Here is a 27,171-nt window from a genome sequence, read left to right as displayed (position 1 = left end):
TTTGTGACCATTACTTTGAATTCTTCATGAGGTAAACTACTTATCTCCATTTCACTGAGGTTATTTTCTGAGGTTTTATGTTGTTCTTTTGTTTGGAATATATTCCTCTGTTTCCTCATTTTGCTTGTTTCTCTCTTTGTGTTTCTATGGATTAGCTGAAACAGCCATCTTTTCCAGTTTTGAAGGAATCGTCTTGTGTAGATGAACCTTACTGCTTAAACTTACTGTAGCTCTTGGTTGTCTCTCAAACTTGTGATCGTCCAAGCAGCCCATTTTAATAGCTCCCAGTTGTTGAGTGTGCAAGGCCTGTTAGTGTCCCAGTGGGTGGAGTCTCAGTCAGCATGTAGATTCAGGCTGATTGGAAGCTATACACTCAGGTAGCAGATTTTAAAGTATGCAAATATATACAGTCCTGAGGGACCACGAGCATAAGCCCTTTTGGCCACAGAACAGGTGATCTGGAGGTCCCCAGGCCTGTGTTCCCTGAGAGCATCTCTGTAGCTTCTAGATGTGTGCTAACTCTGAAGCTTGCCCATGAGGCTGAAGTTCCAGGACAAGCAAATAGGCCTCTTTTACAGGGAGACTAGGGATGTGTTCCAGTCTGCGGTGCCATGGGGGTGGCAGCCTACCAAGAACTAGCTGCCTTTTGTAGTCCCATGGGACCCAGGAACGCAAGCCTCCTGGCCACCAGAGTCATTCAAGGAGGTGTTCTGGGGTGGCAGCCACAAAGACTAGGACACCCGATGTGAGAACTAGGGCACCAGGCATGTGTAAGAGCTCCCCTCTGAGGGATGCTGGCAGCCTGGAGCATGGCAGAGGGATGAAGGTAAAACCACCTTCCAGGGGCTCTGGAAGGCTTTCCAGTCAAGCCTTAGATGTGTGTTTAATCAGAAGCCTGCTCCTCGGGCTGCAGCATCGGTGACAGCTTACAGCCCTCTTTCTCCAAAGAACTGAACTCCTGGCTCTGTTGTCTCTTGCTCTAGCCTGGGAGTGGTGGCTGTTTGAGAACTCTTTCTGCACTGGTTACAGGTCTAGGGCACCCATGAGCACAAAGCCCCACTACTTAGCACAAAGCCAGGTGATGTAGAGGTGGTCCCTGGCAGCAAGTGCAAAACTTGGGGTGCCAGAAAGGTGTAAGCTCATTCCCGGGAGACCCCAGTGAGGGAGAGAGGTAGAGGGGGAGCAAAAGGGTGGTGTCCCCTGGCCTGTGCTCCCTGAGAGCACCTCCATGGCCTCTAGGTGTGTGCCACGCTGGTCTGCCACTTTCTCAGAGATGGACGTATGTTTCAGGCTGCTGTCTGTGTGGTGACCTCAGGACAGTATTCTGCCAACAAGTGTCTCTCTGATTGTTACAGTCCCGTGGGACCCAAGAACACAAGCCCCCTGGCCTCCAGAACCAGAATTTTGAGGGGTGTTCCTTGGCTGCAGCTGCAAAAACCGGGGCACCAGATGCCTGTAAAAGCTTTCTGTGGGAGATACTGTTATTGTGGAGAGTGGAAGAGGGAGAGCATAAAAATGGTGCCTGCCAGGGCAGGGCCTCTGTCCTTGGGAAATATGCCAACAGGCCGGGCTCCTGGGGCCGATGCTTTAAGATTAGTCAATGGACCTCTGACATAAAGTCACTTTTCAAACAGCTGCTTCTGCACTGGCCCTGGGGTGGGGAGTCTATGCAAGCCTTTTAAGAGGTATTTCTCAGGCTGCTACAGCCCTCTGGGTCTCCCGGTTACCTGCTCCATTGCTTTTCAAAGCCGGATGTTTTGAGGGCTTGTTCCTCAGGTGCAGGTCTTAAAAGTTGGGGTGTCTGATGTGGGGTAGAACCCTTTGCTGCTCCGGGAGAAGGTCTGGGTTTGTGAGTTCCCTCCCGATTGTGGGTTGCTGTGCCGGGGGTGGATTTACAGGGAAACCAAGTCTTAGCCTCTGCCACCCACCATGATGTGGCTCTTTTCTTGTTTCTGGATATGCAGCAGCTGCTCAGCTGGTTGTCAGAGGAGAGGAACCTGGTCCGTATGTAGCTGTGGGTCTGGTGTGTCCATGGGAGGGCCGAGTCAGAATCTGGGTTTTGATGGCTGTACTGGGGCAGGAGATGTCCTTGTTTGTAGGACGTTGTCACTGACAGTCCTGGGGCATGCCTTTGGTAGCACACTCAGCTCTTTTTGCTGTACTTGTAACTTTTCTGTGAGATTCTTGGTGTTTTTTTTGAAACTCTGAGGGTATTCATACCCTTTGATACAGTGATTTCATTTCTAGCAATCTGTCCTAGGGAAGTAATCAGAAACCTAAGCTAAGATTTATGTATATAGCTCCCGTACTTTTTTGTAATATGAACTGTAAATAACCCGGTATCTATCAGGAAAATGGCCAACTTAATTTAGATAGATTTCCTATTTTGCAGCAAGTAAAAATACTGTTTTGGAACAATTTATTGCCGTAGGAAAATCCTTGTGCTATGTTACCTGAGAAAGATGCACATCGCTGGGCAGTATCTTAAGTATTTATCCAGCATCTCTTGAGTTATAGCTGATGACTGCCATGGAAGCACTGAAACATCAACACCGTTTGCTGGGATTCCTGTGGGTAGTTTTCTTCTTTATACACATGCTATTTTTCAGAATTTCCAGAATGAGCATATATAATTTTCATAATCAGAACAAAAAGTTTAAAAAAACCAGCACATAATCCCACGGTCTCTCGGGAAACTTTCAGAGGCTTCAAAGGAGTCAGGACACTCGGGGTCCTTTGAGCACGTGGCAGTCCCAGGGCGGGGTCCCAGGTTTATCTCTGTTACCCTCATTTGCTCCGTTTACTTTTTAATTTTTTTAAGTGAGAGAATTTATATATTTTTTGACTTCAGAATGGATTGCTTGCACTTTTCTGAAAAGCTCAAGAAGTCAGAAAGGAACCGTGTGCCACCTCATTCCCAGACAACTGGTTTTGGCTCATAGTATGTGTGCTTTTGTGTGTCCACGCCGGACATTCTGTTTCTGCGCTGACCCGCGTAGGTGTCCTCGCAGCTGTCTTTCCACAGCGGGTGTGTTTCTGTGACTCACACTTTCTGGAGCGCTTTGGGGATGGTTCTGCTCGGTCCACTTGAAGACAGGGGCACAAGAGGAGGCTCTGAGGGTAGAGACTTTGGTTCGGTATATGAAGATAGCTGGTGTGAACCTTCCGTAAGAGCTTCAGAGGTCTCGTGGCATTCCCGGGCTCCCGCCCCAACGCCTAAAGAGGTGCCGGGGGACTGTGTCTGCGGCACTACGTCCGTGCCACTCGGGTGCAGTGCAGGAGCATGAACTTGGCCACATGCGACTGAGTGCCTGGACTTAGCACGAACGAGGGCACGTTTCCCACTTTCCTTGGAGGTGTCATGAGGGTCCGTGTAGGGCCACATGGTCAACTAGGGACTTGTGGCAGTGCACGGCATTATGAATAAAAATTAAGCATCTGTAGAGAGGAAAAAACAACCGCAGCTTGAAAGCAAAGGTCACCATCCTGGGATGACAGACATTTGCTCCCTCCGGCAGTGCTGGCTGCACAGTCCCTCCCTCCCCCGGCAGATTAGCTTGAGGTCAAGAGGGTTCAGGTCAAGAGATAATGTGTTCACTTTCAAAGCTCTCTGGGGAAGGGTTTGGAAGATGGCACTTGTTTCCTGGGCTAGAGAGACCAACGTTGAATCATTTTGTTTTGTATTAACATAATGAGTTTATTCCATTCCTTGGAAACCTGGTTCAGTAATGAAAAGTTCTCAATCCCCAAAAGTGCTCTTTTTATGAAGATAAAGGAGAAGAAAACAAGGTGAGGAAAGGAAAGAGAACTTGCATGTTGACGGGGGTGTCTTCGGGGATAAGGAGCACCCAGGGATCCAACATGAGAGGCAGGAAGAGCAGGCACACAGGTATGGCACCAGAGAGTGGTGGGGAATGGACGGTGACGCACAGGAAGTGGTTCTGCACGTCAGGAAGTATGTGTGCAGGTTACCTGGTGTTACATGAGGGTCTCAGCGCCAGCATGTACCAGAGGAAGGTCCTGATGCTTGTTGGATGGGCCTTGGTCCTTAAGGTCATTTGCTTTGAGGCACATCCTATCACTCTCTGGGCAGTAATTTTTTGGGGTATTAGCCAGTGGTTCTCAAGGTGTGACTCCTGGACTGGCAGGTTCCACATTACCTGGGAACTTGTTAGAAATGAAAAATTTCAAGCCCTACCCACAGATCTCCTGCATTCAGGCCTCTGTGGCCGGGGGGGTGGGGGGGGGGCAGTCAACTCTGGCTGATTCTGACACACCACTGCAATCGATGCCTGAGATGTGGGGGAGCCTTCCAGCCTGCGTCAGACGGGAAGTCCTTAAGTTTACACCACGTACCTTATCTTCCTACAAGTTGGAAATCAGCTAAGCAGGTTCATATTTGCAATAGGAACAATACATATTAAATTTTTTTCAAGTTTTTAAATTGCAGTTACGATAGAGTGTAATATTAGTTTCAGGTGTAGAATTTAGGGATTCATATTAAATATTTTTGTGTTTTGAGGAACTGGCTGCTAGTTCAGCCTTATTATGTACTTTTAAGTTGAACTTTCAGAGCACTGTGACTGATGTTTAGTGTTGCTACGAAACCTCAGCACACGAATTCCTGTTACGAGTACGTTTTCTCCAGCAGAATAGCCTGGTACCACCCATCCTTGTGCCTATTTCTTTTCATGCAAGGACTACCAGGGATGTTCCCACCATATTTGGCTCATACTTGCATCAGCGCTTTCGTTCATTCATTCGTTTATATATTTTTAAAGGACAATCTCCATTTTACTTTTTTCCAGAGACAGTTTTTCTTCAGTCCTTAAGGACTTAGCTCCTGACACAGGCTTTGGTGGGGGTCCTGGGGCAGCACCTGAGGGCCTGAATCAGGGTGGGGGAGTTCTGTCCTCGGTGCCTCAGGAGCTCCCAGGTCCCTTGCCATGAATGGCAAGCTCACAATGTAACGTAGTTTCACATGCGCTCGGAACCACGCAGGCGTCGAAGACTCACTTCCAAAATGTCCCTGGTGGCGGTGGCCTCTACTGTGTTCCAAGTAATGAACTTTTTTTTTTAAATGTTTATTTATTTTGAGAGAGGGCATGCGCAGAGCCAGGGAGGGGCAGAGAGATGCGGGGGTGCGGGGAGAGAATCCCAAGCAGGCTCTGCACTGTCAGGGTGGAGCCCCATGTGGGGCTTGATCTCACAAAGTGTGAGATCATGACCTGAACTGAAACCAAGAGTCGGGCGCCTAAGGACTGAGCCACCCAGGCGCCCCTGAGTAATTAACTTCTTAATGGCTTTGTCCCGGGCCTGCGACGGGCACAGCTGGAGCAGCGGATATGCTACATGCAGCCGTGGCCCTTTCTGCCATGACTGTTACTCCTTTCCTTGGTCATCTTGGAGACGAGGGCCTGAGAGATGCATCAGAACTTCTAAAAACATTTGACGGAGACGTGAGAATAACTTATGGCCTTCTGTTGGAAGACTTACCTCAGATTTTAGCTAAACTGGATTTAAAAAAAATTTTTAATGTTTATTTTTGAGAGAACAAGCACGCACAAGCAGGGGAGGGGCAGAAGGAGACACTGAATCTGAAGCAGGCTCCAAGGCTCTGAGCTGTCAGCACAGAGCCCAACGTTGGGCTCAAACCCACGGGAGCTGCGAGATTGTGACCTGAGCCCAAGTCAGATGCTTAAGCGACTGAGCCACCGAGGCACCCCTGGATTTTTTGACTATCAGCATTTTTCAACTTGCCATGACACCCAACTCCCCATGTGTGATCACTTTGTATAATACTGCAAAATGCTACATAAGCTCTGATTCACTGGACAGTCTCATACCTGCTGAAAGGCTGACTCTTCTGAGCACCATATGCCCTGGGCTTGGTGTGGATGATCGGTCAGGCAGATGTGCACCAGCCGCACAGCCAGGCGTGTGCACCCGCCTCTCCACCTCTGTGACCAGCTTAGCCCCGTCTCTTCTGACTGTGGGGGTGACCGTCCAGAGTTTCCTCAACTATGAACTGGGACAGGGTTGCCACAGCTCCGTGTCATTGAAAGGGTTATGTTGACGAACGCTTGTAGAAAGCACATTTCTTCCGGGAATTCTCGGTGCCCGCTATCACCATGATATCTGTGATGGCTGAGTGCATAGATCACGTTCCTATGCACTATGCTTAGCAATGTCAGAATGAAGGAGCATTAATGGCAATTTTGCAAACCTGGGTATATTTAAGAAACGCTGTATAGTAAGCATTTGGAAAATCTTTTTTTCAAAAGGACTTAAAAAGAAGTTTCTAGACCTAAAACACATCTGTCTCCCATCAACTACAACTTGGTTATCTGCAATGACCTACAACCTGCTTGAGCTTCAGCCCATTTTGTCATCTGTAAAAGGGATAATGTTACTTGCCTCATGGAACATGTATGAAGATTAATGGAACATGGAACATGTACAGATTCATGGAACATGTATGAAGATTAAGTGAAAAAATATGGCACAAGATATGCACTGGGTACATACTGGAGGTGCTCCATTCTGAGGTAAGCATCTCTCTGCTCAGCATTAACTGGTCGTTTCTCCAATATTTAGAACACAAGTGAAAAGTATTAATTGCAGAGAAAAAGTTTTTATTCTTTGATATATAAAACCAACAAAACTTTAATGTGTAATACAACATAGTTTTTTTTTTTTTTTTAAGAAGAAAATGGCAGAAGTAAAGATCTGGGTACAAAAATACACTCAAGCAGCTGTTCCAAGAAATTCAGAACTCCTAATATTATAAACAACAGCATACAAATCTCGGAGTGGTAGGTTTTTTCTTCTTTCCCTAAAAAATTATTCACATTTGCTTAATTTAAAACACGTTAAGAAATATAACTTTCCTTCTTGGTGACAGACCAGTTACTCAACAAGATATTAAAAAACCAGCAATAACTCAGCAAAAGAACATTTCATTTGTGATAGTAACTAGCATTAGACTTTTGGTTCTATAATACTTATCGTAGTAAAAAAAACCCACTTCTGACTGCTTGGATGCCAGAAAAGATGCTCATACAGCTCACTGGAGCCCATAAATTTGGATGTATTTGGACTCTCACCCTCTACCTCAACTGGAGAGCATCTCTGGTCTTCCCTGTGCTTAGGAACACAACCAACAGTGATCCTGGCACACAAATAACAAAATCAAACATAGCTGCAGGAAACCACAACTGCTCAATAAAAGATATTTCTGCCTAATAAATAGTTTCCAAAGGAAAAATTATTTGCTTTTACACTTAATGAAGAAAAATGAAGATGTTGAGATACTGTTTTCAATCTGTTAGCAGCCTGACATCCATGAAGTCAGGACAGTTCTGTGGCTGACCAGCAGGGGGTGCTGGACCACAGGAGAAGCAGCTGTATACTCTCCCAAGAAAGGCATCCTAAAAAAATATTTTTACTTGTATTTATATGAAAGCTTTATTTGGTCAAAGTTTAGTTCTCAGAGTATAAGTGTAACATTTTCTCCTCCACATTGGATTCAAACAAAATACACTTCATATAATATTGGATCAAACATGAATAAACCTATAAAATTACTAAATATATAAATATTGCTGGAAGATCAAAGGGAAGTGATAATGAATTTACTCTGTGTTAAAAATCAGTAAGTTCCACGTGACTTGTGAATTTAAAACAAAGATAACAGAAACTACACATCCAAATGGCTGTGAGCTTTCAGAGGCCTGCCAGGGGTGTGTGGTGGGGCTTATCCATCATTTCCACTGAAAATATTTCAAAACTTGACCTCAGACTCAAACCCCAGGAAAAGACTAGTTTTTATCTCAGAGTTAATGGTGGCTTTTGGTCACGGAAGTATTGCCGAGACTTACCTTCCAGTACCTTCCAACCCCGCAGGGCTAAGTTCTCCCCGCCCAGAGGCTGAGCCCCCGCAGGTGCCGTGATCCATGTGAGCTTTTCCCTGGGATGTGTGGGGGTCCGGCACCCGCTTGGCTGTCTGAAATTCATTGTCACTGGTCATACCTGTTACAGGCTTGGGCGCATTGACTCTTCAAAGCCAGGCTCTGGCTGCCACCTTCCTCCCTCATTCCTGCCGGTGAGCGGAGTCTGCAGGGCAGCCGGGGCGTGCACTCACAACAGTGCTGACGTCACAGGTTGTTTTTGCACAGGTCACATTAAAGACACGAATCTATGTTTCAAAAGGAATTTTAAAGCTTCATTTATAAAAGTATTTTCAAAACGAAGTATTTTCTGCACCTGGTCAGACCCTCTCTGCCACGTTATTTACGAAAGTGCTGGGACCTGCCCCGGGCTGAGCACTGACTGCACGCGTGTGCATTTTCTGTTCCGTGGAGAAGTCTATAAAAATAGTATCTGTATTTTCTATCCGTCAGCTGGAACACACGCGGGGTGTGGGCCAAGAGGGTGGGATAAATAAAAACAACAAGGGGCCCGAAGCGCACAGTGCCTGTCCCCATTCGCACCCGGGACCCGCGGTTACCAGCGCCTCCAGGGGGCGCGGCGGCCCTACAGCGTCACGGCCGGGCCGTGCTCCTCCACGGCGCCAGGGGGCAGCGGCAGGGCCAGGCTGTGGCGAGGGTCGGCGCGCAGGGAGCTGAGCAGCCTGTGCGCCGGGCCCGCGCCGTTGACCCGCGCCTGGCTGCCCGGGGGCGGCGGCCTGGGCGCGGGCCGCGGCTCCAGCACGCCCTCGAGCACCACGTCGGGCTCGTCGTCGCTGTCCGCGTCGTCGGGCTGCAGGTGCAGCAGCGCGGGCGCGGCGGGCAGGCTGTGGCGGCTGGCCGCGCTGTCCGAGGAGCGGCCCGAGCTGCCCGACGCGCGGCTGCCGCGCACCACGTTGTTCCTCTGGTTGGCCGGCTTGACCGTGACGATGAGGTTGTGGCTGTTGGCGATCATCATGTCCGTGACCTGGTCCAGCGTCTTCCCGGCCACCTCGATGCCGTTCACCTCCAGGACCTCGTCGTCCACGGCCAGCAGCCCGGTGCTCTCGGCCAGGCCGCCGGGCACCATGCGCGAGATGAAGATGCCCGGCACCTTCTCCAGGCCCTGCGGGGCCACGCGCACGCTCGTGCCGTCGCGGATGTAGAAGCCCAGCGGCTTCTGGCAGCCGTGCCTGTACAGCCTCACGCGGCGGTGCGTCTCGGGCAGGATGTCCACGTCGATGATGGAGGACACGGGGCGGAAGTCGTGCGGCAGGCCGATGTGCAGGTGTGCGCGCCGGCGGGGGCCGTCCTCGCGCAGCGCCAGCGCCTTCCTCCGGCGGGATAGAGAGCCACCGGCCCCGAAGCTGCAGTGCTCGGCTTCCTCTGAAACAGCAGAGGGGGTGGCGGTCAGGATGGGGGGAGGTACTGGTCAGGACAGGGGGCGGCACCGGGAGGGGGAGGGGGAGGCGGTCAGGACGGGGGTGGGGGGAGGGGGGCACTGGGAGGGGTAGGCGGTCAGGAGGGGGGCGAGGCATGGGAGGGGGAGGCACCCGAGAGCACGGCGACGCCTGAGGGCTGGGGCTGCCCGTGGGGTCTGGCTCTCTGCCGCTTACCTGTGGGCTGCTCCTCGGATGTGCCCTGGGACCCCACAGAACTCTGAGGCAGTGGGCACCACCATCACATCACATCTTTCAGCTAATTCCCTACAAGTCTCGCCCAAATGTGTAGCACTTCACTTTTCTGGAAAGTCTCAACCTCTAGGATGATACTCTGGAGTAACTTTCAGAGCCCACAGCCATCTGGCATCAGTTGGGCTGGCCATATAGTTAAGTCCAATCGCGTCCCTACAGTTAGCTCTCTGGAACTCTCCAAAACCACCCCCACACAACCAACATGACTGCAAGGTGAAGAGGCAGGAATGAGACTACAATAAAGAGAATTAACAATGGATGGAAGGCTTAAAAGTGCCTGATTACATTCTGGGAAGACGGCAGAGCAGGGGCCCCGGGAATCTCTCCCCCCCAGATGACAACAGCAGGGGCGGAACCTGTGTGATGGGGCTGCTTTGGAACTGTGGACTCTGCCCGAGGCCTGCCACGTGTCCGGGAGAAGTAGTCGATTTTGGTCCATTCCAGCTCGCAGCACAGCAGCACCCGCCCGTCCCGCGCCCCAGCCATGTGGCAGGCAGCCGGGCACGTGTTTCTGGAGCAGCCCGCAGAAGCCAGGTGGACGAAAAGGACCCCGTCCCCCAAACGGCAGGAGGCCACACTCTGACCACACAGGTGCGGACTCAGAGGCTGGCGGCCATTGCTGTCACCCCTCCAGCTCCAGCTCGAGTGACTTCAAGGGGATAAGTGCCCTCTTATCCCCCTTTTGTTTTCCACTTTTCCCCTTTTGGGAGCCACACATTAAAGACTAGGACATTGAAAAACAGCTGCCTATTTGGGGGAAATTAGGAAGTGATGGCACATGTCCAAGGAAAGACTCAGAAAAGACCGGGGAAGACATTAAATGGACACCTCAGGCTGACCCCCGGCACAGAGCCTGCAACCATGAAAAGAACGACGACAACAAAACAGCAAACCCTGGGGAAGGGGGAGAATCTGATTTCCAGAGTAATCCCATCATGAGATTTGAATGTCCAGTGCTCAGCAAATCACAAGGCACACAAAGAAACAGGAGACTTTGGCCCATTGAAAGAAAAAAAGATAATTCAACAGAATCTGTCCCTAAAAAGGACCTGGTGTCAGATCTACTTGAGAGACTTTAACACAATTGCCTTGAGACCATGGGGAAGATGGTGGAATAGGAGGATTCTGAGCTCACCTCCTCCCACAGACACACTGAATACACCCAGGCATCCCCTACATATAATGCAACTCAATCTGAGAACAACCTGAAGCTAGTACAGTGGCTCTTCCACAGCCAAGGACAGAAAGAAAAAGCCACACCAAGAAGGACAGGAGGGGCAAAGACTGAGTCAGGAAACAAACCCCTGGCACGTGAGAAGGGAATCACAGATGCAGAGAGGATATCACACTCCCTGAGGAGTAAGGGGATCAAGCCCAATGGGCACCCGTGGTCCTGGGAACCTGCACCAGGAAGATGAGTCCCCATAATATCTAGCCTTAAAAATCAGCAAGGCTTAACCCTGGAAGCTTTGAAAACCAGTAAAGCCTAATTCCAGGAGAGCAACAAAGAAATCAAAGAGGAAATAAAAAAAATTTCCTGGAGACAAATGAAAATGGAAACACAATAGTTTTTTTAGGATGCAGCAGAAACAGTTCTAAGAGGGAAGTTTATAGCAATATAGGCCTACCTCAAGAAACAAAGTCTCAAACAATCTGACCTTACACCTGAAAAAGACTATAATAAGAATAAAGCCCAAAGTTAGCACAAGGAAGGAAATAAAAAAGACCAGGGCAAAAATAAATAGAGACCAAAAGACAATATAAACGACCAATGAAACGAAGAGCTGTTCTTTGATAAGGTAAGCAAAACTGATAAACCTTTAGCCAGACTCATCAAGAAAAAAAGAACTCAAGTAAATAAAATTATAAATGAGAGAATTTAAAACTGACATCACAGAAATCCAAAGGATTATAAGAAATTACCATGAAAAATTATACACCAACAAATTGGACAACCTAGAAGCAATAGATAAATTCCTAGAAACATACAATCTTCCAAGACTGAATCAGGAAGAAATAGAAAATCTGAACAGATTACTAGTAACAAAATTGAATTGGTAATCAGAAAACTCTGGCACAGGTGAATTCTACCAAATATTTTATATTTAATTTAATATTTTATCTTATTATTTTATGTTAGAGAGAAAGACAGTATGAGCAAGGAAGAGGGGAGAGAGAAAATCCCAGGCTCCAAGCTGAGCATGGAGCCCAATGTGGGGCTCGATCCCATGACCCTGGGACCATGACGTGAGACAAGATCCAGAGGTGGAAGCTCAACCGATTGAGCCACCTGGGCACCCCTCCACTAAACATTTAAAGAAGAGTTAATGCCTGTGCTTCTCAAGCTATTTCAAAAAATAGAAGAGGAAGGAAAATTTTAGAATTCATTCTTCAAGGCCAGCATTACCATGACACCAAAACCAAGGACACTCCAAAAAAAGAAAATGAGGCCAATGTCTCTGATGAACATAGATGTGAAAATCCTCAACAACATATTAGCAAACCAAATTCAATGCTACATTAGAAGGATCAGGTGGGATATATTTCAGGGATGCATGGAAGGTTCAATATCTGCAAATCAATCAGTGTGATGACCACATTAACAAAATGTGATCATCTTAATGGATGAAGAAAAAGCATTTGACAAAATTCAACATCTGCTTATGATAAAAACTCTCAACAAAGTGGGTGTAGAGGAAACATACCTCAACATAATAAAGGCCATGTATGATAACCTATAGCTTACATCATAGTCAATAGTGAAACGCTGGCATCTTTTCCCCTGAGATCAGAAACAAGTCAATGATGTTTACTCACCAGTTTTATTCAAAATGGTATTAGAAGTTGCAGGTGGAACAGTCAGACAAGAGAAACAAACAAGGGACATCCAAACTGGGAAGGAAGAAGTAAAACTGTCACTACTTGCAGATGATAAGATTACATATAGAAAACCCTAAAGACTCCACCAAAAAACTATTAGAATAAATGAATTCAGTAAAGTTGTAAGATACAAAATCAATATACAGAAATCTATTGTGTATAATAACTAATAACACACTAGCAGAAAGGAAAATTAAGAAAACAATCCCATTGACAATTGCAACAAAAATAATAAAACACCTAGGAATAAACCTAACCAAGGAAGTGAAAGATCTATGAACTGAAAACTCTAAGACACTTACAAAAGAAATTGAAGAAGACACAAGTAAATGGAAAGATATTCCATGCTCACTGACTGGAAGAATTAATATTGTTAAAATGTCCATATTACCTAAAGCAATCTACAGATTCACTGAAATCCCTATCAAAATGCCAATGGCATTTTTCACAGAAATAGAACAAACAACCCTAAAATTTGTATGGAACCACAAAAGACCCCAAACAGCCAAAGCAATCTTGAGAAACAACAAAGCTGGAGGTATCATGCTCCCTGATTTCAAACTAGATTACAAAGCTGTAGTAAACAAAACTGTATGGTATTGACATAAGAACAGACAATAGACCGGGGCACCTGGGTGGCTCAGTCGGTCCAGTGTCCAACTCTTGATTTCAGCTCGGGTCCTGATCTCATGGTTCGTGAGATTGAGCCCCACATTGGGTTCTTCTCTGACAGAGCAGAGCTTGCTTGGGATATTTATTTTCTTTCTCTCTCTCTCTCTCTCTCTCTCTCTCTCTCTCTCTCTCTCTCTCCCCTCTGTCCCTCCTCTGCTCACACTTTCTCTCTCTCTCAAATAAGTAAACATTAAAAAAATTAAAAAGTGGGGTGCCTGGGTGGCTCAGTTGGATAGGCATCTGACTTCGGCTCAGGTCATGATCTCATGGTTCGTGGGCTTGAGCCCCACCTCGGGCTCTGTGCTGACAGCTCAGAGCCTGGATCCTGCTTCGGATTCTGTGTCTCCCTCTCTCTCTCTCTGCTCCCGTCTCTCAAAAAGAAATAAACATTAAAAAATTAAAAAAAAATTAAAAAGAATAGATGACAGGCCAATAGAACAGCATAGACAGCCTAGAAATAAACTCACACATATATGGTCAATTAACTTATGACAAAAGAGACAAGAATATACACTGGGGGAAGGACACTCTTGAATAAATAGGCCATGAAAACTGGACAACCATATGGAAAAGAATGAAACTAGACTATTATCTTATACCATATACAAAAATTAGCAAAAACAGTAATTTGAAAAGATATAGGCACTCATATGTTTATTGCAGCATTGATTACAATAGCCAAGATATGGAAGCAACCCAAGTGTCCACTGTTGGATAAAGAAGATGTGGTACATACATGTACAATATATGTACATATATATGTACATATATGTACGTTATTCAACCATAAAGAGTGAAGTCTTGCCATTTGTAACAATGTGGATGGACCTTGACTGCATTATGCTAAGTGAAATTGTGTCAGAGAGACACAAATATTGGATGATTTCACTTGCATGCAGAATCTAAAAAAACAAAATAAACAAATAAAAATAACAACAGCAAAACCAGAAACAGACTCCTAAATACAGAGAAAAAACTGGTGGCTGCCAGAGGGAGGAGGGTTAGGGGACAGAATGAAACAGGTGAAGGGGATAAGAGGTACAAACCTCCAGTTATAAAATAAACAAGTCAGTGATGAAAAGTACAGCATAGGGAATATAGTCAATAATACTGGTAACTTTTTTGGTAACAGATGGTAATTACACTTACTGTAGTGACCATTTAATAATGTATATAATTGTTGAACCACTACCATACACCTGAAAATATTACAATGCAACTTACTAAAATTAGAAAAAAAAACCAGCCTTAAAAATGCTCAAGAAACTAAAGGAAGATTTGGAGGAAGTAAGAGATGATATATCAACAAAATGGAAACATTGATAGAGAGGCAGAAAACCTAAAATGTTACCAAATAGAAATTCTGCAGCTGAAGAGTATAATAATCAAAATGAAAAACAATCATTGTCAGCTATGAATAGGCAGAAGGAATCAGTGAACTGAATATAAGACAATGAAAGTTAGCGTGTCTAAGGAACAGAAAGAAAAAATGCTTGAAGAATAGTGAATAGAGCCTAAAGAAACTTTGGGACACCATTTAGGGAACCAACACATGCATCATGGGAGTCTTGGAAGAAGAGAACGTGGCCCAGGGAACAGCTGAAGAAATAATGCCTGAAAACTTCCACATTTGATGAAATGCATGAATATAAACATCTAATAAACTCAATGAACTCTAAGATGAACTCAAACAGACCCACATGTAGACACATTATAATCCACTTTATAAAGACAGAGAGACTCTTGAAAGCAGCAAGAAATGAGTCACCAGGGACCCTTATCAGATTATCAGTCTATTATTAACATTTCTCATCAGGAACGGGAGGCCAGGAGGCAGGGGGCTGATACATTCAAAGTACTAGAAGAAAATAACTGTCAATCAAGAATCCTATATCCAGCAAACTGTCTTTGCAAAGTGAGGGAGAAATTCACACTCCCAGATATATGAAAGCTGAGAAAGTTTGTATCACTAGACCTGCCTGGCAAGACATGTTCAAGGGAGTCTTTCAGGTGAAGTGAAGGACAACTAGACAGTAACTTGAAGCTGTGTGAGAAATAAAGATCTGAATGAAGGTAAATACAAGGACTATTATAAAAGCTAGCATTATAACAATATATAACTTGTATAATAGACTATTATCACAATAGTCTGTAGGTGCTCTTTTTGTTTCTACATGATTTAAGAAACTAATATATTTAAAGGATAAGAAATATTTGCCTAAAAGCTGGTATTATTGTAACTTTGGTTTGTAACATCAAATTTTGTCGTCTACACAACATAGACGACTTACGTGTTTACAAGGATTATCAGTTTGTGTTTTTGGGCACGCATGTATAATGTAATTTCGTGACACCAACAACAGAGCATTGTGTTTGGAGCTGCCGTGCTGTTACCGAACGTCTGCTTCTATCAGTTACATTAGATCCTTCGGAAGTTAGCTGTAACCACCAAGAAAATTACTATAGAATTGACACAAAGGACATTAAGAAGGGATTTAAACATTTCACTACAAAAAAATTAACACAAAAGAAGAGAGGAATGCAAGCCATGAGGGACAAAAAAAGCTAAGGGGCATATAGAAAACCAAGAGCACAGGGACAGAAGTAAGTCCCTTCTTAATCAGTAGTTCCTTTATATGCAAATGAATTAGGCCCTCAAATGAAAAGCAGACTGGCAGAATGAATAAAAACACATGATCCAACAATATGCTGTCTTGACAAGAGACTCTCTTGTGACCCAGTGACACAAACAGGAAAGTGAAAGGAAAAAGTTTCCATGAAAAAGCAGGCGTGGTTCTACTAATATCAGACAAAACAGACTTTAAATAAAAAAGGTTACACAAGGGGCGCCTGGGTGGCTCAGTCGGTTAAGCGTCCGACTTCGGCTCAGGTCCGTGAGTTCGAGCCCCGCGTCCGGCTCTGTGCTGACCGCGCAGAGCCTGGAGCCTGTTTCAGATTCTGTGTCTCCCTCTCTCTCTGACCCTCCCCCGTTCATGCTCTGTCTCTCTCTGTCTCAAAAATAAATAAACATTAAAAAAAAAAAAGTTACACAAGACAAAGGATATTACATATTAATAAAGGGATCAATAGAGCAAGAAGATATAACAATTACAAACATTTACACACCTAGTAACAGACCATCAAAAGATAGGCAGCAAAGCCTGACACAACTGAAGGTGGAAACAGTTCTAAGATAACAGCTGGTGACTCCAATACCCCTCTCATAATAAGGGACACAAAAACCAGACAAGATAAGTGGGCAAACAGAGGACATAACAGAATAAGCCAACTAGACCTGAGAGATACATACAGAACATTCCACCCAACAAGAAGACGATACTTGATTTCCTCAAGTGCACCTGGGACATTTTCCAAAATTGACCAAATGTTAAGCCACAAATTAAGTTTCAATAGATTTTAAAAGATAGATATCATACAAAGTATCTTCCCTGACCACAGCATGAGGAGGCAGAAATCAGTAACATAAAGAAAACTAGAAAATTCACTACAAAGTAAAAACTAAACAACACTTTGTAACAACCAATGGCTCAAAGAACAAATCACAGGGAAATGAGAAAATACTTAGGGATGAATGAAAACAAAACACAACCAAAACTCAAGGAATGTAGCAAAGGCAATCCTGAGAAAGAAATTTATACCTATAAATGCTTATGTTAATATCAGGAAAGATCTCAAATCAACAACCTAACTTTACAACTTAAAGCACCAGAAAAATAAGAACAAATTACGCTCAAAGCAGAAGGAAGGAAATAATAATGATTAGAGATATATGCAGTACAGGATATAAAAACAATAGAGAAAATCAATGACAGAAAAGGTTAGTTCTTCAAAAAGACCAATAATATTGACAAAACGTTAAATGGACTAAGAAAAAGAGAAGACTTGGGGCGCCTGGGTGGCTCAGTCAGTTAAGCATCCAACTTTAGCTCAGATCATGACCTTGCCAAAGGTTTGAGCCCTGCATAAGGGCTCTGTGCTGACAGCTTGGAGCCTGGAGGCTGCTTTAGGTTCTGTGTCTCCCTCTCTCTCTGCCCCTCTCCCACTTGCACACGCACGCGTGCACGCTCTCTCTCTCTCTCTGTCTCAAAAATAAATAAACTTAAAAAAAGACTAATTACTAAAATCAGAAATTAAAGTGGGGACACCGCTACCATTTCTACAGAAATGAAATAGATTTGAAGAAAGTACTAGGAGGAATTGCATGCCAACAAGTTGGGTCACCTAGATGGACAAACTTCTAGAATCATAAAACCTACCAAGGCTGAATCATGAAGAAATACAAAATCGGAATAGATCTATAAATAGTAAGGAGATTGAATCAGTGATCAATGCTCTCTCAACAAAGAACAGTCCTGGACCTGATGGCTTTACTGATGAATTCTGCCAAACATTAAAGAGGAAATAATACCAATCTTTCTCCAACTTTTCCAAAAATTTGAAGAGAGAATAGTTCCAAACTAATTCTAAGGCTAGCATTACCCTGATACCAAAGCCAGACAAAGCACAATGGAAAAAAGCCCACAGACCAATATTCCTTATGCTCACTGATGCAAAAATACTCAACAAAATACTTGCAAACAAAGTGTAGCAGTATATTAAGAGGATTATACACCATGACAAGTGGGATTCTCCCCTGGAATGCAAGGGTGAGTCAACATACAAAAATCAATGTGATGTGCCATATCAACAAAACGAAGGGAAAGACACATGATCATCTTGATGCAGAAAAAGCATTTGACAAAATACAACACCCTTTCATTATAAAAACACTCAGCAAAATAGGACTAAAAGCAAACCGCCTCCACGTAAGAAAATCTACATATGAAAAAACCATAGCAAACATAATACTCAATGGTGGAAAAAAAAGCTTGTCCTCTAAGAGCAGGAAGAAGGCATAGACTGCTGCTTCCATGACTTCTGTTCAACACAGTAGCTGTTCAACACTAGCCAGAGCAGTTAGGCAAGAAAAAGAAATAAAACACATTCAAATTGGAAAGGAAGAAGTAAAACCATCTCTCTTTGCAGATGATCTGATCTTAAATGTGGAAAATGCTAAAGACTCCATGAAAAAGCTGTTAGCTCCAATAAGCTAATTCTGCAAAGTAGCAGGATACAAATCAAGACACAAAAGAGCATCTTCCATAAACGAGCAGTGAATGATCTGAAAAGGAGATTACAAACACAATCCCATTTGACAGCCTCAAAAAGAATAAAATACTTAGGAATTAGCTTAGCCAAGGAGGTGAAGCCTTGTACAATGAAAACTACAGAACACTGCTGAAAGAAATTAAGACATAAATAAACGGGCGAGGGGGCGCCTGGGTGGCTCAGTCGGTTGGGCATCTGACTCTTGATTTCAGCTCAGGTCATTATCTCAGGATCACGGGATCAAGTCCCATGTCAGGCTCTCTGCTGAGCATGGAGCCTGCTTAAGATTCTCTCTCTTTCTCTCCCTCTGCCCCTCTCCCCTCCTCAAAAATATTTTTAAAAAGACCTAAATAAATGGAAACACATCCCATGATCATGGACTGGGAGACTTATTGTTAAATGTCAATATTACCCTAAGTGCTCTATAGATGCATTGGAAATCTTATTAAAACCGAATGACTTTTTTTTTTTTTTTAGAAACAGTAAAACCCATTCTAAAATTCATATTGAATCTCAAGAAATCCCAAACAGCCAAAATAATCCTGAAAATGAAGAACAAGACTGGAAGAGTTACACTTCCTGATTTTAAAACTAACCACAGAGCTATAGTAATCAAAAAAGTGTAGCACTGGGATAAAGACAGATAGACCAATGGAATAGAATAGAGAGACCGTAAGTAAGCCCCCCAGATACGGTCAGTGGAGAAAGAAGTGTCTTCTCAACAAACGGGGCTGGGAAAACTGGATAGCCACACGCAAAAGAATGCAGTTGGACGCCTACTTAATGCCATACACAAAAATTAACTAAAAAAAGGATCAAAGACCTCAATGTAAGGCCTCGCACTATAAAATTTAGGAGAAAACACAGGAGAAAAGCTTCGTAATACCTGATGATTTATTGGATTTGACACCAAAGGCAGAGGCAACAGAAGAAAAAAGTCAAACTGGACTTCATGCAAATTTTAAAAACTTTGTGCATCACAAGTGTGGACAACAGTGAAAAAAGGTAACCCACAGAATGGGAGACAGTGTTTGCAAATGGTGTATCTTATCGGGATTAATATTCAGAATATAGAAAACTAAAACTCAGTAACAAGGTCCCAATTCAGAAATGGGAAGAGTTCACAATATGTGCAAATATCAAACAACCTCTGCATACCTAGCATATCACTCTATACACCAGCTGCACACCTGAACGGCTACAATGTGAAATGCTGACTCTGCCTCACTTTCCAAAATCCATTTGTGGTAATGGCAACAACAACAACAGGCAAAGGACTCGGACACATACTCTCCAAAGAAGACACACAAATGTTCACAGAACACAGAAAGATGTTGAACATCACTAATAGAGAAATGTTCATAGCACCCTTATTTAATAGCCCCAAAGCAGAAGCAACCCAAAATGTGGTTTATCCACACAGGGGAATATCATTCAGCATTTAAAAGGAAGGCAGTCCCTACGCCTGTGGGACATGAGCCACACGGAGAACATGATGCTCGGGTGTGTGAGCCAGCCACAAGAAGACAAATCCTGCGTCGTCCCACTCACGTGAAGTCCTTAGCAGAGTCATAGTCACACAGAAAGCAGGGTGGTGGCTCTGGAGCAGGGGGAGTTGGTGTTGAATGCGGATTGCGTTTCAGTTTTGCAAGCTGACAGAGCAGACGCACGGTAGTGACGGGGACACCGAGTCCTACACCAAAAAATCGTTAAGATGGCAAATTTTATGAGCATTTTACCACAATAAAAAACGGGAACAAAATCCAAAAATTTATTCTAGGTGGCAGCATTTAAACGTTCCCTTCTTTGCCTTCAAAGGCAGCATTCCAGCCTGGTCACCAGGTGTCACCTGGGTAGGCTGAGGGTGGGAGCAGCCAGTGACCATCACTCCCTTTCATCGTCCGCGGTATGGATGTTCATGGTTGCACATGGCCAGGGACAGACGTGCGCTGTATTATACGAAAACAATCCGTGCTGGGAAGGGGAAGCCCTGGGCCTGCTAGTGAGTGAGATGTGTGCTCTGGCTGCCCTGGCTCCAGGGGCACCCTCACGGGAGCGCCCCTCTGTAGTGCAGGGCTTCCCCCACCGGCCAAGGTCATGCCTTTGTGTTCCCACCGCCAACCTGGGGTGGGGGGCGCTCCAGGTGCCAGGAACTTTCCTGGGGACAGGAAGCTGGCCACAAGGACTCCTTGAACTCCTGTTGAGTTCCTAAAAATGTTCTATGTATTTCCTCTTTTGCACTTGTAAATTAAAAAAAAAATTTTTTTAACATTTATTCATTTATGAGAGACAGCTGGAGCAGGGTAGGGTCAGAGAGAAAGGGAGACACAGAATTGAAGCAGGATCCAGGATCCAGGCTCCGAGCTGTCAGCACAGAGCCCGACATGGGGCTCGAACTCAAGAGCTGTGAGATCATGACCCCAGCCGAAGTCGGACGCTTACCTGCCTGAGCCCCCCAGTCACCCCTCTCTTGCACTTCTAAATCAGAGACTCCGTTCCTTTCCTAGCTTAATCAGAAATGAGCACCCAGGAATGAAGTGTTTGCCAACCAGCAGTGTAACTAAAGATGTGTTTAGTACTCGGTAGAGAAACGGAGTCATTCTGCCTTATTTTTGGTTAGTAGATGACAGGACGAGACAAGCAGGGAGTGCGGGAGGCAGCGCCTTAAGTAGGAAAAGGCTGTTCCTTCGGACAGTCCTGCAGGTGTTTGCGGAGGTGGAGGAAGCCTCGGGCACGGCCGTGCACCCTCCACACTCCTTCCTGGTGTCCCAGGGGCCTCAGGTGAAGTCAGGACGCTCGGGCCCGTGACGTGGCCCGGGTGCGTGGGATGCTCTACCCTACATGGGCCGTGGTGGCACGTGACTGAGGCCAAACACATTCGTTCATCAACCAGGGAGACCCTGTCAGGAGCTTGACTTAAAGTAACATTTTCAAAAGTTGAAAGCAGAGGAAGGAAACAGGCAGGTGGCCTTTGGGAGCCCTGAAGGAAGCGTCTCCTCTCATCAGAATGACATCGTTTTGTTGTTCTTTCCTCTCTTTTCGATAAACACACACTTGCACGCACACATCCAGCCTCTGCGGCTCCCCAAGGAAAGTGCTTCTGGGACCAGATGAAAGGGGTTGGCGGAGCAGTTGGCCCCACGCGTGTGTCCGTGTTTCCCGCGCCTGATCCCAGGGAGTCGGCTGCATCTCGGACATCTTCACACCTGCCCGAGGCCCCCGCAGCGGTGGCAGTGAGAACACTCACGGGCACCCACGAGACAGTCTGCGTGTCAACACTGGCCCTTCCTCATTCGCGGGACCGAAGACTGATTGATTAGACGGAGATGAGCGCCAGGAAGCGCGAGTGGGAGCGCTGGGGGGAGACAGGAGGACAGTGGTCCACAGCCGTCGTGGGAGCCGCTGGCAGAGCACCTGTGAGTGCCCATCGCCACTCTCTCTCCATTTCGTAACTCCAAAACGTGCAATTCTGCTCTTAGCTCCAGGAGCCCCTGCCCAGGTGTGAGCCTATCAGTCACTCGATCACACCTCAGCGAGTTGTCATTTCTTATCCGCACGGATATAGCAAGGATCCCAGGATTTTTGAGAAAAGGCAACTTTTAAAATTGTGTTTGTGACACCTGAATACGTCCCGCACTCCTCTGCAGACGTGACCACCGCTTGTCTGTGCTTTTGCGATTTCATCGAAATGGATCTTGCGATTCTCGCCCGCGGCTGCTTTTGTTCCCTTATCGTGCGGAAGGGTTCCTGCTTCCCGCTGCTGCTGGAGGCTCGGAACCTCCCGTGCCAGCAAGTGCTCCCTGAAGTCCTTCCAGGGTCAGGAGCCCCTGCCCTGAGGAAACCAGGGACTGGTAGGAGAGAGACACAGACGGCACTTGGGATAAAACCGTTTGGGAGACGCCTTGGGCAGAGCGCCGGCCGGGCATCCTCTGGCGTAGCAGGGTGGGACGGTGAGTCTGCCGCTGGGAGGGAGCCGTGTCTGCGGGCCCACGGGGTGCGAAGCTGCCGCTGGGATGCGGCCCAGCGTCGGGGACGGAGTGGGCCCCCCAGACGAAAAGCTGAACCCCAACAAAGGCATCTGCTCCTATGAGCAGCTCCCCCTCAGGGTAGGCCGACTCCAGGTGGAGCCCAAACCGGAAACGGCAGTTCCCTGGACCGGGGCCTTGGAGTGTCTCCATGGGTAACAGATCCGAACATTGTCCTGAGGGCATCGTTCCCGACAAACCCCTGTGGCAGGTCCTGGCTGCAGGTGGCCATGGCCCACACCCCTTCCTGAAGGTGGGCCCCGCCCGAGGCTGTTTATTCAGGGAGGGGTGGGACAGGGCTGGGTGCTCCGGAGGCCAAGCCCTCAACTGGACACTGGCCAGCCTGATGTGGGGGGAGGTGGGAACCAGGCCGGTTCTGGGCCACACATGCGTCTCCCTGTGTGAAGGACTTACGCACAAACATGGGGGGTGGGGTGGGAAGGTGGGGGCCGAGTGGGAGGACAGACGTGGCCCGAGTCCCTCTCTGTTCACACCACTGGCCCACAGACCTAGAGCTGCAGCAGACCCCCCTCCTTCCCCCCAAGCTGGCTTGTCTTCAAGCCTCAGTTTACCCGACTCTAATGGCACATTCCCTCTCGCAGGCCTGGACGTGGCTCAGCCTCTGTGTCACCAGGGCCAGGCCCACGGGTGAGCAGGCACTCTGGGCGTGTGCACGACTGACCAGACTGAGGCTCCAGGGTAAGCCCAGACATTGGGGGACAGAGGAGGAGGATGAAACGGGGCCACGAAGGCAGACGAGGCCTCCAGACAGCAGCAGAAGCAGGTGTATAGACTTCTGCTCCTGGAAGACGGGGGTGCGTCTCCCACCCTCCTGCTGAGGCCAACCGAAACCCTGGGCTCGGCACTCGATAGCCACGTGAGGAGACACTGAGGGACAAGAAGGCAGACGGGGCGGGGCGCAGGGAGGCTTGAGCCCCAGCTGTTCTGTGCTGTTCCTTTCAGATATCCCAACCGTCCCAGATGAGAACCAACATGAGCCAGAAAGGGGCAGCTTGAAAGAGAAGCTTTTAGACCCTGACGGCCCCACCCCATCCAAACACAACAGACAAACGCAGCCACGATCAACAGCAAAGGCTGAGCGAGGAGCCCCGGTGAGCAGAGGCCACGAGGGGCCTGGATATCTGCCCTGTGCCCGAGTGCTAAGGTGGACAGTCCCCTGGGGTCAGTGGAGCCCACGCCCTCCAGCCAGTAGTAAGGAGCTGCACGTGGGTACCGATGTGCGTGGCAGGCAGGCTAAAAGTCAGAGTGCACACGAACGCGGAGCGCGACCACGTGCGTGAGATAAAGAAGAATCGGGCCGCGGGGTAGAGCGGCCGCCCAATGACAAAATGGTGACCCCTGAGACACTCTCGCGCATACGCAGCACCACGGAGCAGCAGCGCGTGTGAGCCAACCTCTGCGCGTGGAACCAACCGGGTGGGATCCACACACGGTCCGCAGAACAGGAGACCCCATGGCACCGTGACCGGCAGGGCCCAGGTGGCATTTCCAGAACAGCCACCCACAGCAGAGCACACGCTCTGTTCAAGTGCCCACGGGACGCACGTGGGACAGACCACCTTCTGCCACCGCAGGCCTCAACGTGTGCTCACAGCCTGAAATCCTGCCGTGTGTCTTCTGATGGTGTTTCTGGTGCCTGAGGTCAAAGTAGAGATTGGTACAGAGAACCCAGGAAAACCTCCAAACACTCAGAGGTAACACCCTTCTAAATAATCTCCAAGGGGCAAAACCAACCCCGATCAGGGTGAAAATAAAGCACAGTCCAGGACAGCACTTGGGGTGGGGTGGGATGGGGTGCCGGGTGCGCCTCGGTCAGTCCTCTGGGCCCCATGCCTTGCAGCCCAGGACAGACAGAAAGAAGGAAATAATCCAGACAGGAAGGGAGTCCATGAAGCTGGAACAACAGAGAAAAATCAATGAAATTAAGAGCATGGTCTTCCTGTCACAGCCTGCTGGGGACTCAGTCATCCCGTGGCCCTCCCCCACCAGGTCCTGGGCCCACCCCCAGTGGCGCCTGGCCCTTCTCCACTGAGTCTTGGTCCGTGGCTCTTCTCTCCCGGGTCCCGGGCCCCTGGCACCTCACGTGTCCCCATCTGTGCTCCGGGCCTGTCGGGGCTCTGCGGATCATCTCCGGTTCTCCGTGGCCCAGCCTGCTAAGCATGTCTTCCCGCTTTGCTGGGGCCTCTCCTCCCCATCTGCCTTACGTGCTCACCGGGCCATCCCCACGCCCCCATGCCAAGTCTAAGCGACGGTCAACACATGTTCTCTCTTCCTTGCACTTGAAATCTGTCAAACTTCAAGGGGCATCCCCTCCGTGATATTCTCTCTTCTTGTCTAAAGGGCTACATGGCTTGTAGCTTTCATGTTTAAGTGCTTTTTGTAGGGTCCATATTGTTCTCCACGAGCATCCTGCCTGAGCACGGGTCCACAGTGAGGGCATGAACCCACTGGGTCCTGGGGTGCTAGATGCTAACAGAGGAGCCTCATTTACCCAGCTGACAACAATGTGAAGTACAGTACCGGCCAACTTCTCATCTTAATGAATATGCTTTTTCTAATGGTGTTGAATCGCCAACCTCTGTGAAGCGGCCAGAAAGCATTATCATCTATCACTTCCACTTATTTCCTGAGTGACAAAGCTACCACTTTGTCACCATCTGGACTCGTAAACAAACGCCGACTCTTCCCGTGTGCTCCTCCTCGGAAACGAAGCCGGTCCTGCCAACAATGCTCCCCATACCGCACCACCCGGCCCCCGCAGCCATACGGTCAGGCTGGCACTGGTCATTAACTACCGTGTTCCCGCTATCAGCTGCACCCACCCCAAACAACACGCGCCCGGCAGTGCCGGCTGGGAAACCCCGCTTCATTCTGCCAATGAGGTGGTGCGGTCTGGGGGGAGTGGTGTGTGTCGGGTGCCGCCGACCCGACCCCCCTCCACAGCCTGCGGGGCACCGGGAAGACTCTTGGTGGAAAGGTCTGGACTTAGGTTTGTTTAAAAAAAATTTTTTTTAACATTTATTTATTTTTGAGAGCCAGAGAGAGATAGAGAATGAACAGGGGAGGGTGAGAGAGAGAGGGAGACACAGAATCCGAAGCAGCTCCAGGCTCTGAGCTGTCAGCACAGAGCCCGACACGGGGCTCGAACCCCTGAACCCTGAGATCATGACCTGGGCTGAAGTTGGACACCCAACCGACTGAGCCACCCATGTGCCCATGGACTTAGTTTTTTTTGAGATGGGCAGAAACTGGCAGGAAGGCTAGGGAGCAGTGTGGTCTCAGCACAGGTGAATTATTAGTGTGTTTAAGGTTTTGATCTGTGCTGGTGTTCTCAGTCAATTCACTAGAGTTGTTCTTTCTACCAATTCATGTACCGAAATACCAGCTATTTTTCAAATTTACATGACTCGGGGCGCCTGGGTGGCTCTGTCAGTTGAGAGTCTGACTTCGGCTCAGGTTGTGATCTCACACGCCCTCCGTGAGTTCGAGCCCCGCGTCGGGCTCTGTGCTGACAGCTCAGAGCCTGGAGCCCGCTTTTGATTCTGTGTCTCCCTCTCTCTCTGCCCCTCCCCTGCTCACGCTCTGTCTCTCTCTCAAAAGTAAATAAAAATGTGTAAAACAACAACAAAAAATCTACATGACTACAAGTCAGAAAGTTGTTCTAATAAAAGCCAGCCCATACTTCCAAATAATGCAAATTTTTCGTTCGAAACACTATCCGTTCCTGCAAAAAGCGTATCAGTGTGAAGGTGGTGGTTTCTGAGTTCCTTAATCACCTGACTTTTTTTGTGCACAATTTTGGTTTTCACACTTTTCCTTGAACAACATATAGTACATTGTTGTGTTTCAACATGAAGATTGTTAATCTGTTTTAAATGATAGGATATTCTATCTGTACCAGATAAGTATTTGAAACTGAACACTGGTATTAATTATCAAATTGAATGCATGTACTTACACATACCTCTCCCCCATTTGAATCTAAAGACCAACAAGTTTCTATGGTAAACAATTACTCACAACCTCCCTGTCCGGGGCGCGACCCTGGAACCACCCTTCCATCATGAGGGTTTTAATTAGTTGCCAGATAAGGAAACACAACTTCTCAGGGGCAGTTTCTTATTTGACAACAAAATAATGTTTTCGGTTTTTTGTTAAATGTCTTCAGTAGAGATTACACAAGTGGCCCTTTTCAGCCAATTCTTGCTTCTTACAGCCACCACACATGTGCCGATTTACAAAATGCATCTCTGTCCTCAGTGACCTCTGGAGGAGCAGGGCTGTGCAGGCCCGGACCATGGGCACAAGGCTTGAAAATCCACAGCCAGAAGGACCTGACCAGTCTGTGGCCAGACTGGGTCCTCGGGATTTGCTCTCTTCATCACAGATCCAGAGGGGCTGACTTGGGTCCTTTCTCGACACCAGTCCTTTCTTTAGGGACCCCACAACACCAGGGCCTCTAACATCTGGCCCCCATCATGCTGGCAAGACTCAACATCCAACACTGACCCTAACCCTGAAAGTTCAGCTACCCTTGTTTATTTAGCAGCACCTTCAAGCAAGTTTTAGCAAATCTAAAGGTGGCCTGAAGTGTCGACACGCTGGATGCTTATTGCTTTTCAGCAGAAGCTGGGCAGTTGAAACAAAGGAAGTAAACTGCTACCACTAGGGGCCTCTGAGGCCTCATGGGGTGTCAAGGAGCAGAGGACCTCCCCCGTTCTGGGTTTTCCTCTGTGGTTCCATCCCAGGAACGCCTCATCCACT

General features: G+C 47.3%; 1 protein-coding gene across 1 annotated transcript in view; it reads right to left on the bottom strand.

The window, feature by feature from the left end:
• Positions 1-6,572: 6,572 nt before the first annotated feature.
• Positions 6,573-27,171, bottom strand: part of PARD6G (par-6 family cell polarity regulator gamma) — a 92,028-nt gene continuing 71,429 nt past the window's right edge. Inside the window, exon 3 of the mRNA XM_049620294.1 lies at positions 6,573-9,332. Coding sequence (XP_049476251.1) covers positions 8,536-9,332 — 797 coding nt within the window. The 3' untranslated portion in view covers positions 6,573-8,535. The remainder of the gene's footprint in view (positions 9,333-27,171) is intronic.

This window comes from Panthera uncia (assembly GCF_023721935.1).
Source record: "Panthera uncia isolate 11264 chromosome D3 unlocalized genomic scaffold, Puncia_PCG_1.0 HiC_scaffold_8, whole genome shotgun sequence".
Classification (NCBI taxonomy): Eukaryota; Metazoa; Chordata; class Mammalia; order Carnivora; family Felidae; genus Panthera; species Panthera uncia.
Note: the sequence above shows the minus strand (reverse complement) of the source record. Positions and strands in the feature narration are given on the sequence as shown.